A 12,930-nucleotide genomic window follows, 5' to 3' on the forward strand; every position below is an offset into this window, starting at 1 on the left:
TAGATAGGCCTACAGGAGGTAGGATCAGACTTAGTAGCTGGCCATGGTTTGTTCCAGCCAGTCGTTGAACAGGCACACCTGAAAATGGAGACATAAATATTTAACATACTCAGCTTGGCTTTTTATGTATTTTAGGGTATAGTTGTGTATTGTACTGTTATATGGTTCAATGTTCCAGGGTTTTATTTTCAATATAACGCTATTAAGCTATTGCAACATCGCAGGCATGCAGTGACATTTTTGTATTTATAGCTTCCTGAATATTGTGGATAGATAAAATAATAGGCACAATTATACTAGTAATACAATAAAATGGCTAGGTTCTAAAGTCAGAATTAAAAACAAAAACAAAAAATTAAAGCAAAAATGAATTGCATATAATGACAGTGGTGTACAATTACAATTTATACATACTGTATACTGTAGCTAGTTTATGATTACAGGTTTTTGAGGACACAGGGCAATCTTCTTGTAGTCTGTATTGTTGACATTATAAGATCTATGAATAAAGCTTTTTGAATTGAATTGAACTGAATCAAGAGTGGAAAATGACAATGACACAAGACAAGACGAGACAAGACCAGATTTCAGTTTGTTTGGTGGCCAAAAAGATACACCTCAATGAACTCTTTTCTCAGATTCGTTATAGCAGTTTCGTTTTCAATATTTGAGACATTCTGTATACCTTAGCGTAGACACCAGGGAAGTCCTTCTCAGCACAACCGTATCCCCAGGACACAACACCCTGCAGCTCACCATTACACACGACAGGGCCACCAGAGTCACCCTGAGAGAGAGAGAGAGAGAGAGAGCGAGAGAGAGAGAGAGAGAGAGAGAGAGAGAGAGAGAGAGAGAGAGAGAGAAGGGGAAAATGAAGAGGAGGAAAGTGAAAGTCATAGATTAATTTCTCAATACAATTCAACATCAAGACCAACAATATTGTAAAAGGAATGACAAATAGGCTGTTCTAACATATTGCAAGTAAAGAAAGAAATTCATTTATTTCTCAATACAATTCCACATTAAAGGAGTAGTTCACCCCCCAAAAAATCTTATGTTCTATCAATTACACACACCATGAAGCATTGAATTCAAGGAGATTTTTTAGGTTTTGTCACATTCCTAATCCTAAACCAATCATTTGGTTACCGCAGAAAGATGCTAATGTATCCGGTAGGAGACTCAAAGGAGTCTCTTTGAGTCTCCTACCGGAAATACACCCGGTCATCAAATTATTGGCTTAGGAATGCGTCAAAAACAAAGAAAAACTCCATGAATGCGGTGTGTAATCGATAGAAAATAAGTAATTTTTTGGGTGAACTATTCCTTTAAGACCATCAATACATATTATATATTAAAAGGCCATCGACACCAAAACATGTCCATGTAATATTGTAAAAAGGAATGACCTCTAGGCTGTTCTGACACACTGCTTTACTATTCAGATGCATTGGTGGAGAAGGAGGACCTCTGCAGGTGAACCTTGTTGACTACAGTACCTGGCAAGAGTCCTTGCCTCCCTCCAGGTATCCAGCACAGAACATGGCGTCAGTGATCATGCCAGGGTAGGCGTTGTCACAGTCCTTCTCAGACAGGATGGGAATGTCCAGGCACTGCAGCTTGTCACTGTCATCGTCTGTGGGATTACATATGGTAAAAGTGGAAATGGTTGAAAACAACGAAGGAAAAGTACAATGGAGAGATTAGGCCTAATGGATAATGTGTAAATATTATACAAAACTGAACTGAGTTATGGACCATTTAGATGCACTTTTTCAACAAGTTCACCAGTAACTGAGCTTAACTTAATCACTTTTAAAAAAAGCTGCTACTGTATACTCACAGTAGCTCATGGTGTTGCCCCAGCCAGAAACTTTGCACATGGTGCCAGCGGCAGCGCAGGAAGTGGGCAGAGCCACAGCCTGCACATACTCGTTGAGGGTGGCGGGCTTGCTCAGCTTGATCAGCATGATGTCATTGTTGGTGTTGTAGGAGCTGTAGTTGGGGTGACGGATGACACGGGAGGAGGAGATCCACTGCTCGGTACCCTCATCGACCTCAATGTGGTGCTCGCCAAGACGAACCTGAACACGGCTGGAAAAAATAGCGAGGCGTGAAAAAGGGCAGAAAGGGAGACAGAATACAGGACGCACAGGTGAAAACGTCAGGCCAGGAAGGGTGATGTTGTATGTTGTATATAAATGTAACTCAACCTTAAATCGTACATTTAAGATGTTTTCCATATGCTGTACCTCATGAGTTGAGTTATTAAAAATGCATTCTAAATGTTATATCAAAGGCTGTCTTACGACTTGTAGCAGTGAGCAGCAGACACAACCCAGTTCTCGTTGACCAGGGAGCCACCACAGAAGTGGTAGCCAGAGTTCAGAGACACCGTATGGGGCTGGGAGTGTTTCTCACACTCATATCCTCCGACGATCTTGTCCTCCTCCGCAACTGAAAACACACACATGGAATGTACAATTAGATATTTTGTCCTCTGTAAACAGATGGGAAGTCAAAGCAGTTAGCAATCAGTTGAAGTGTCTTTTCTAGGCCTATACTCACAAGCAGCTCCGATGAGCAGAATGAAGACCAGAGACCTCATGGTTGCTGTGTGATTCTGTCGATGAGAGTACGGTACTTCACCTGGACCCCTGGTTTATATGGAGTGGTCAGTCCCTCCCTACAGTGGTCAGTCCCCCCCACCAGTGGTCAGACCCTGAAGTGGTCAGTCCCTCCAGGACACTCCCCACACACTTGGTGGACCAATCAGGATGATCAGATACAATTATATTCAACATATGAAAAGACCGAAATGTGTTGCTTACGTAAGGAATTTGTATAATTTGATGATGGTATTTACATAAAACAAAAGAAAGAAAAAAAAAGGTTTTTACTTAATTAAATGAGCAGCACTTGTACCTTTTCTGAATTTAAAAAATAAATTACTATAAATGTGTGTATTCTTACTACTGATATCACAATTAATATACTTTATTAATTAATGGCATGAACTCATATTGGCATGAACACGCACATAACTGACTTTGGATTAACATATTTGATCATGCAAGCATTCCAAATGGTCTTGGATATTGTGCATTATGTTTACATTTTGATGCTGTGAACAATTGCATAATAATGTAGTAAAATGAGCAGATATGAAATTAACAGGAACACAAATGTAATTTGTTTTGTTTCTAATGTTGACATACATGGAGCTACAAGCCACGAGTAGAGTTCTGCAGATGGCCTGTTCACACACACACACACACACACACACACACACACACACACACACACACACACACACACACACACACACACACACACACACACACACACACACACACACACACACACACACACACACACACACACACACACCCCCACACACACACACACACACACACACACGAAAAATCTACCCGCTGGGCCGGATATAATTGAAGTAATTTGAAATCTTGCAAATGAGGTTCTTATCAAATATTGTTGCTTGTAGAAGCACAATGTTTGACACATTTGTTTAACAATCAAAAATAAATATTGCCATTGACATCTAAACACCCAGGGACAGAATTTTAAGTCTACTTGACAGTGATTGAAAATGTACAATTCATCTCAGTGATATTTACAGGCCCCCATAATAATTCTGCACCTTACCTTTGGTGTAAGTGATGAAAGAATATACTTTTTAAAAGAGTGTGTGTGTGTATGTGTATGTGTGTGTGTGTGTGTGTGTGTGTGTGTGTGTGTGTGTGTGTGTGTGTGTGTGTGTGTGTGTGTGTGTGTGTGTGTGTGTGTGTGTGTCTGTGTGTGTGTGTGTGTGTGTGTGTGTGTGTGTGTGGGTGGGTGGGTGGGTGTGCGTGTGCGTGTGCGTGTGCGTGTGCGTGTGTGTGTGTGTGTGTGTGTGTGTGTGTGAACAAGGCCATCTGCAGCTCCTAGCTCCATGCATGTCAAGATTGCAGGTATTGGGGAAAGGACTAATAGGCCCTATTTGACGCTTCAATTACATTTGCATGAATAATGTGATACCATAGTTTGGAGACAATAAGTACTGTATCAACCTTTATTATATTATTCCATATTTTATAGAGGCCAGGGTTTGGGTAAAAGTCGATGTTGGACACGGAAGAGTCAAGTCAAGTCAATTTTATTTATAAAGCACATTTAAAAACAACCAAAGGCTGCACATTATGAAAATGGTAGGCACAAGACATGAAAGTTAAAATCCGAACAAATATCATCAAATACAGAACAAATAAATCCAATATATATAATATATATAGGTCCGTTTTGAGTCTGCTTTTAAAAATATCCAAGGAGGGTGCAGATCTAATCGGTAGAGGTAGGCTGTTCCACAATTTTGGAGCAGCGACCGAAAAGGCACGGTCACCCTTTAACTTCAAATGGGTGCGTGGGACTTTTAGGAGCTTCTGATCTGCTGATCTAGTTCTAGTAAGTGATAATCAAGGCGGGAGGAGATGAGGGCATGGATGACTTTTAGATTTTGGTGACCTATCTTAATTGGAAGGAGGCTCCTTTGACAACAGCATTTATTTGTTTGTCAAATTTAAGGGCAGAGTGTGCAGATGGCAGATGTGGTTTGCATGTCAGCGGCCAAGGGTCGGGAGGTGGTGATATTATTTGTTGTGTGTGGGGAGCCAAAGAGTATTACTTCTGTTTTATTGTCGAAAATTGTCTGACATCCAGGTTTTTATGTCGGTGAGGCAATCTAAAAGGGGATCCAGTGAGTGTGTATCGTCCGGTTTCAAAATACGGAACAAAGTGCGTCCCAAGTCACCAGAAGTGCGTGGAAATATGCTGCGAGGACGTAAGATCATGCAGGACGATTTCTTACTTTTTAGTGTGATGTGTGTGTTCTTGACTCCTTGTGATTTGTTTTAATCATCAGAGCAGAGAGCGCAGCTGAGACTAGTGCAGCTGCTGCAGGCACCAGTGAAAGCGCACGCTCGAAAATAATTAATTAATAAAGTAAATCAATAAAAAGGTCTTGTGCAGGGCTTTAGTGCGTGTGTGTGTGTGTGTGTGTGTGTGGCAGCCGTGGGACATAAAACATGAGGAATTTGTTGAAAGTAAGCCTTGTGTGTCGCATGTAAGTTACACCGCATTTGGTTATTGAATACTGTTTACGTCTAGTCTGACACTCAGCCTGAATTTTCATTTCGTTTCACGCCATTATTCAGTCTGAAAGCCCTCTCAATGCAGCGGAGTTCTGAGATGGGGGCGTGGCCAAAGTGGGACTCCACTATGAACCAACGCGATTGGTTCATACTGGATTGTCCCGATCCCAATTCGTCGTACAGATTTTCAACCGAGGAACACCCGCCTTCGAAAGCGTCACCAGACCCTGAATGCTAGGCAAAGGATTCAGGGGGTGGAGCCAGGCTAGTTTACGTCCGTTGCGTCCTGCCATCACTGCAATAACGGCAGGGCGTGATCAAAACCTATACCACTTGTGCAAGGACGCGCTGTGATTGGCCAATACGCTTGTGCAAGGACGCGCTGTGATTGGCCAGTAGCCACTTTGAGTGGCAGTTGGGGCAAACGCTCTTGCCAAAACATGATTTACGATTCTGTCCCTATCGGTACATAACTCGGACAGCGCTGAGTCGGCCCAAGCGAACTTCACAACGTTCGACACGGCAACTTGCTCGCTTTAGCTCGCTCGGTGGGAACTCACGTGGCTCAAGTTAGCTTGAGACGGCGCGCCTCCGTCGCGGTCAAAAACTATACAGGCTAAAAAAATTGCCCGCAGTTGTTGTAGGCAGAGGCACTTCCGCGTTGGCCACAGAAGGGGGCGTGGTTATAGCACAAGTTGTATAGGCTTTAGTATGTCGCAACGGGCGTGTCACAGAATTGGACTTCTAACATGCGGTGTAACACCGTACCATCTTTGCACCTGTGACAAAATAAAGTATACTGCACTGCCCTTTCTTAGGACCTGGATACATGGCTTCGTTCCTAATTCACGGTGTGTGTATACAGTATGTCTCTCTCTCTGTGTCGCTGTGTCTGACACTGACACAGACAAAGTCTGTGTGTGTGTGTGTGTGTGTGTGTGTGTGTGTGTGTGTGTGTGTGTGTGTGTGTGTGTGTGTGTGTGACACTGACACACACACACACACACGCACAAACACACACACACACACACACACACACACACACACACACACACACACTGTCTGAGATGCACGTGAAGATTTTGTTCTGCGGTGGCCATAAAAAAAGGTTTAGCGAGAAAGTGTGTGCAAATGCTTATTTCGTGAGTTCGAAGCGACGCACGCCCGCACGCACGCACGAATATGCATTACAGTAATCATGCTTATTCCAGTAATGCGTTTCATGCTTTATCATTAAAAAAGTTGCTGAGAAAGCTAAGTTGAGAAAGGAAGTCTCCAGTTCCCACAGAGGAACAAGGAACCAGAGCCCTGTCTCCACCCAGAGGAAAGAGGAAGTTAGAGATTTCAAAATCTCTTACCATACGTCCAAGATCTCACACAACAATCCAACACTCACACAGATCAGCACAAGGTAAGGTCAATGAGCTTTGCTGCAGTCACATCAGGTTAAGGACAGACATAGCAAAGTAATGTGAGGTCTGCTATTCATAGTCCCAGGCAATAGGTCTCATTTAATTCTTTTTAATAGTATTTCATGGCTCAAGATTCAATATTTTTTAATGTTACAGTAGATCTTATATGCAATTAAGTACACAAGAATAAATAAAAAATCTTTGTTCTTGGTTCCTCAACATTGTATTAGTGTTAACAACAACAAATAAATTACTGAGAATGGCAAAAATAGCAATTAGAAAGAATAATATAAATTGCAACGATGTCCAAACTACAATAAAGATTGAACATTGATTTCTGTTCTTTCATGCCAGATGAAGTTCTTCCTGCTGTTTCTGATGTTGGCTTTTTGTAATGCTACTCCACAAGGTACAGTACAATGCTTGGTTTACTCAATTATACAAAATTACAGTACTTTGGTTGCAATGTAACAGTCTAGACAGAGGGAGAAAGACAGGCACATACTGTAGACGTACAAATAGATGGATAGACTTACTTACTACTTAATTTGAGTTGATCTACTTACTGTCCTCCACTTTGTGCAGCTGTGGAGGACAGGCAGCCCATAAAATTATACAATCTGCACACATGGGAAAACAAGTGATCAGAGGACAATGTATATTATGTCTACTTTTATCTTCCTGAACCAATTACCTGTAAAAGTTTTTCAATCATTCAAATATAGTGTTTATTCATACCCTTGTCCACCCACTCCATTACTTGCATTCCGTTTTCCTCCAAGTGCATAGCCTAACATAAGGTGATCTCTCTCCTTCTTTACATAGCCTTGTTACAGTCCACTCCCAGACTAAAACCAGTGAAGTCTGTTCCTCGATAAGGTGGAATAGTAAATGTATATTTATGTATAAACGTGTAAAAAGTCCTGTTAGTAATGTTAGAACCAGTGCTATTTTCACCATATCCGCCATTATGTAATGCTTATGCTGATGTAAACAAAGAATTTAACGGTGCAAGCTAAAAAACAACAACAACTGTGGCACATACAATGACATGGCGGATTATTTTATCCACACGGCTATGCAAAACTACATTTTGAACAATCTTCACTTTGGCTGTAAAGAAACGAACAGAAAAATAGGCAAAAGACGTGTCAATCAAGAACAAGGTTATTTGTTCTGTATTATGGTCACATAATACGGAAATGTAGACATACTATTGTTTTCTAAAATAACAACAAAAATAACAATAACAATGGTGCACTTCTAGTGTCCAATCCGGTGTGCCATCTGCCTCAAATAACTTTATTGACATTGAAAACCAGTCTGTCTTAATTGACACTAGGGTTTACATTTCTCAATGGAAGAGTGGGGAATCCACCTCTAATCACTGAAGATGTGTTAATTATTGTATTACCATACTCTACCATACAGATTGGTTAAATAAAATTGTATGTATTAAAAAATACATACAATTCCAATTATTTATCATATCTATTGTGCCAAAAGTGTAAAAACACATATGAGCAGTCCAATTGTTTTTCTTCTCAGATGCTCATTTTTGTTGTCAATAACATCATTTCTGTAATTTTCTGTTTAGACCTTACAGGTACAATGTTCACCTTCCCACAGCAGACCAACACAGCTCACGTGAAGCTAAGGACAACTCAAAACACATTCGAAGCTGTGACCGTTTGCCTGAGGTAGACCTGAGGCGATGCTAATAACAGTTTTCTGAAAAACTTTACAGAATTGTCAATGTTCACTATTTTCTTTTATTTCTCAGCCTCTGTAGCAGATGGAAACATGAAAAAAAGAAGGAAAATACATTTTAGAGCTTGAACCTTTGGCTTTTATGATCATTTCTTTAGTAATTTCATAATCTCCGCCTCCTGGTCTAATAACCCGGTGGAGATATCCAGATTCAAACTCAGAATATTATGATTATACTGTATGGTCAACTGACTAACCAGAGAACCCATGACATACTGTACTTTGGTGTCATAATTGTACACCTGCCTGCAGGTCCTTCACAGACCTCACCAGGAAACACGCTCTGTTCTCCATGGCCATTCCCTCCGATGATAACGCATTCCTCATCTTTAAATCGGAGGTTGCCAGCCAGATTAAGCTGTATACGGGCTCGCCAAATTTGGGGATCTTTGATGGGCAACAGTACAAGCTTAACACCTGGCACGACCTGTGTGCCACCTGGGATTCCAAGACTGGACTGGGACAGCTGTGGTTGGATGGGAGACCCACTACCAGGAAATTACTCAAGTCTGGAGGCATCAAAGGAACCCCAAGCATCATGATTGGACAGGTAGTGTTGTACAGCTGAACAAATGCATCATGCATACAGCATGAATCTATCTATGGCTAGCTTATTAGCTAAATCAGATGGTAGCTGTGATACGTTAACAAATAGTTAACTTATAATAACTTGATAATCACATTATGGCTTTGAATGAAGAGCATACTGTACAGTATATACTTAATATCTCTGAGTTAGTCTCTCATTTCCAAAAAAAAAATTGATATGGTTCCTGTTTTCAATGAGCAGCTCAAGTAGATAAGAAAGTTAACATTACTGTTTCCTCTTATACAGTACTAGAGGCCCGTAGGGCGGCCGGAATTATGAGGGACCCCCTGGGGGTCCCCGGACCCCCTGGGAGTGTTGGGACCCCCGGCCCGCTAGCCACGCACGGGGCCGTAGTGAGGGCGCGCTTATTTTGGGGTACCAAAATCGTGGGATAAAAATTTCCAAAAGAAAAGTTTTAAAGAAAATAATGATTTAAAAAAATATATATATATGAGGGACCCCCTGGGGACCCCCTGGGAGTGTTGAGAGCCCCGCGGACCCCCGTGAAACATGGCGGACCCCTTCGGCTGTTTTGTTTTTTTCATGAAGGTGGTTGCTTGTTCCTGGCGCACATCTGGCAACACTGATCTCAGTGACCTGCTGCTGGTCTTTCGCCGACGTGGCAACCCAGATGGCGCGTCGTCTGTTGTGGTTGGGAGATGACAAAAGCAGCTGCATGGTGTTGGTTGTCTTTGGGATGTACATGGCACATGAATGACGGACATATTAGCGTGAGTGTGGTGTGATAGAGACATGACTAAAGTGAAAGCAACGGCGTGGTTCGAACAAAAAGGTAAGCGAGGGAGGGAGGGAGGGAGGGGGGGGGTTGGTGAAGCGAAGGACGCGCTTCTGTTGTTGTTGTGGCGATGCAGAGATGTAACCTGCGCTGCTTGGTTTTATGCTTTATCCAACATGACAGCCATGTAAACAAACAACCAATGTCATTTACAACTAAACGTTGCTCTCAAGAATGTTTTTGAAAACATTTGAAGTGAGAAATAGACGATGCAATAACCGAAAAGTGATTCTATTTGATCCACTACACTTCCTTGCTTATCGTGGCTGTACAACGGGGGAAATTACAAAACGCTAGCCCCAAAACACAGTCGCCCCGGGGCAAATCCGGCGGTATTACAGGCAAATCGGCACTATATAGAATGGGGGGCGAGTGTGTTTTGGGGCGATTTTTTTTTTAGTGTGTCATTTGTTTTCCGAGGCAACAACGGGGGATATAGCAAAACGCTCGGCCCAAAACACAGTCGCCCCGGGGCAAATCCGGCGGTATTACAGGCAAATCGGCAGTAGCCTATATAGAATGGGGGGCGAGTGTGTTTTGGGGCGAGTTTTTTTTTTATTGCGTCATTTGTTTTCTGAGGCAAACTTGTCCGCCCAGCCCAATACTTATGGAATACTTTCATTGCCGTAAGCAAGGAAATACTTCGTTTTGTTGTTACTTTTGGGTAAATGTATTTATGTATTTATTAAGTAGCCGTGTAATAAGTGGGATAATGGTGGTTAATCGCCCTGAAGGGCTGTAAATGTCAATAATGAGTACCTCCCCATGCATTATCCCTTGCATAGTTTTGCGAGCGAAGACCGCAGATTTCAATGGCCGCCGCTTCGTGTTGTTTCGGCTGTGGCCGTCGGCGTTCGGTTGTGCTGACGGTAAACGGTGCGAAAGTGTTTCCCCGTCCGGTGTGGTCGTAATGTGGTGAGTAGAATTAATTATGTTGCGAGGTGGAAAATGTGTAGTGAGCAATGAGAAGTACCCTACGCCACCCGTAAATTCAGCGTGCACGTTGTGGCTGGTGCTGTGGTGAGATGTCAGATGTAGTTGTTGTGTTTAGTCGAAATCAATACTGTGGGTATGGCTTCAGCAGGCGAGAGGTCCAAATGAATGGAATTGCTGTGGGCGTCAGCGGTGGAAGCAGCAATTCGCCCTTTATATAAGTAGATAACACTAGGTTTTACCTTCCTTCAGTCTTCAGGTGGTCTTCTTTACAAACAAAACAGTATAACATCCAATGGAAAATAGTACGGCAAGTCATTATGGTTTGTTTCAATGTCTATATATCCTTCCCACTTGCCCCCCACCCTCTTCTTCTCCCCCCCCTCTTCTTTCTATGGATACTAACGTTGCGATGGGAACGATGTACAAAAAAGAATTTCACCCACTTTTTTACCTTATAAACCTGTGATGTGACAATAAAACTGATTCTGATTCTGATTCATTCTATGTTGGGCACATGAAATCTCATTGTTACTGCTCCAGCTAATATTGACTCTCTTCCATGCTTACAGGAGCAGGACTCTCATGGAGGTGGCTTTGATGCTTCTCAGTCCTTTGTTGGGATGATGTCTGACGTCCACATGTGGAACTATGTCCTCTCATCCTGTGAGATCCTGCGGTACATGGACAATCTCAACTTCACCCCAGGGAACGTGGTCAACTGGAGGGCTCTGGAGTTTGAGACTGTAGGAAAGGTGGTGCTAGAAGAGAATCAAGTAGAATGTGTTTAAATGAATCTGAAAACTGAATTAATCCAAACTATTAGACCCCGCAGGTCTCATATTCTCTGAATCTCAACTGCAATATAAGTGTATAATCTTCTGAAAACCAGAATTTCCAAACTGCGGATGTTTGTTTTGAATGTCCAATGTGATTAATGACTATTAAAACTGTAAAAACTATTCACCCTCCCCTGTCTTTACATCAAGTAACAAAAAGGGTCATTTAAATTGTACACTTTCACATTATTTCACTATACTATACATCCATCACTCTTGTAACAAGTGAGTCTACACTTATGTTATGTTGTGTTACGCTACTTTGTGCTGCGTTGGGTTGTGTTATGTTATACTGCACGATCAGCCATGCACACAATATTACAGTATGTTACAGTACATTATGCTGCACAGCACTATATGCAGTAAGCTATGTTAATGTTACACTACATTATGTTGTGTTATATTATGTTATGTTATGTGGCAACCTTTTTGGGGTACTAAAGTTTAGGTCAAATGCTGGTTTAGTTAACTAACCCAGCAAGCAGTCAGGACCCGGACGAATCAGTGACGTCTCGATTGGGGCTCCCAATCTCCCAACCACAACAGACGACGCGCCATCTGGGTTGCCACGTCGGCGAAAGACCAGCAGCAGGTCACTGAGATCAGTGTTGCCAGATGTGCGCCAGGAACAAGCAACCACCTTCATGAAAAAAACAAAACAGCCGAAGGGGTCCGCCATGTTTCACGGGGGTCCGCGGGGCTCTCAACACTCCCAGGGGGTCCCCAGGGGGTCCCTCATATATATATATTTTTTTAAATCATTATTTTCTTTAAAACTTTTCTTTTGGAAATTTTTATCCCACGATTTTGGTACCCCAAAATAAGCGCGCCCTCACTACGGCCCCGTGCGTGGCTAGCGGGCCGGGGGTCCCAACACTCCCAGGGGGTCCGGGGACCCCCAGGGGGTCCCTCATAATTCCGGCCGCCCTACGGGCCTCTAGTACTGTATAAGAGGAAACAGTAATGTTAACTTTCTTATCTACTTGAGCTGCTCATTGAAAACAGGAACCATATCAATTTTTTTTTTGGAAATGATGTTACACTACATTATGTTGTGTTATATTATGTTATGTTATGTGGCAACCTTTTTTGGGTACTAAAGTTTAGGCCAAATGCTGGTTTAGTTAACTAACACTTCATGCACACACACATACATATAAGGTTAAAGTGGAAACGGTTAAAACAACAACAAAAGTACATATGCATCTGGGTCATTCCAGAATTGGAGGACATTTTACGTCCCACCAAAGAAATGTCAAATAATCCATTTACAAAATACTAAATAATGCAGTTGTCGTGTAACTTTGACTTGTCCTGAGACCAAATCTAAATCAACATGGAGAATTTTTTTTTTGAACATATTTAAAAAAAATACTAAATAAGTCTGTAGTACCCCTAAAATGCTACTTTTCTCTTGTCCCACCCCCTTGGTGACCAAATTGAA

General features: G+C 42.0%; 2 protein-coding genes across 2 annotated transcripts; one reads left to right on the forward strand and one right to left on the reverse strand.

Moving 5' to 3' along the window:
• Window positions 1-30: 30 nt before the first annotated feature.
• On the reverse strand, window positions 31-2,629 carry LOC308084285 (trypsin-1-like; the record flags this gene model as incomplete). Its single annotated transcript, XM_080426849.1, has 6 exons — window positions 2,569-2,629; window positions 2,310-2,457; window positions 1,844-2,094; window positions 1,500-1,636; window positions 686-787; window positions 31-78 (listed from the first exon to the last, which is right to left on the reverse strand). Exons 1-6 carry the CDS (start codon window positions 2,606-2,608, stop codon window positions 31-33), a joined length of 726 nt encoding a protein of 241 aa, XP_080282975.1. The 5' UTR covers window positions 2,609-2,629.
• A 3,913-nt stretch (window positions 2,630-6,542) lies between these two features.
• On the forward strand, window positions 6,543-11,592 carry LOC308084281 (serum amyloid P-component-like). Its single transcript, XM_080426846.1, has 5 exons — window positions 6,543-6,558; window positions 6,914-6,968; window positions 8,157-8,259; window positions 8,582-8,879; window positions 11,220-11,592. The coding sequence occupies exons 2-5, from the start codon at window positions 6,914-6,916 to the stop codon at window positions 11,436-11,438; spliced, it is 675 nt and encodes a 224-aa protein (XP_080282972.1). The 5' UTR covers window positions 6,543-6,558; the 3' UTR covers window positions 11,439-11,592.
• The last annotated feature ends 1,338 nt before the right edge of the window (window positions 11,593-12,930 follow it).

Source organism: Gymnoscopelus braueri, assembly GCF_963280865.1.
Source record: "Gymnoscopelus braueri genome assembly, chromosome: 4".
Taxonomy (NCBI): Eukaryota; Metazoa; Chordata; class Actinopteri; order Myctophiformes; family Myctophidae; genus Gymnoscopelus; species Gymnoscopelus braueri.

What these genes read in the sequence shown, in the direction of transcription:
- LOC308084281 (XM_080426846.1), top strand. Translation starts at nt 6,914, where the DNA reads ATGAAGTTCTTCCTGCTGTTTCTGATGTTGGCTTTTTGTAATGCTACT. An exon ending in TTGTAATGCTACTCCACAAG is followed by an intron (nt 6,969 to 8,156) that starts GTACAGTACAAT and finishes TTTTCTGTTTAG; the next exon opens with ACCTTACAGGTACAATGTTC. An exon ending in CAAGCATCATGATTGGACAG is followed by an intron (nt 8,880 to 11,219) that starts GTAGTGTTGTAC and finishes CCATGCTTACAG; the next exon opens with GAGCAGGACTCTCATGGAGG.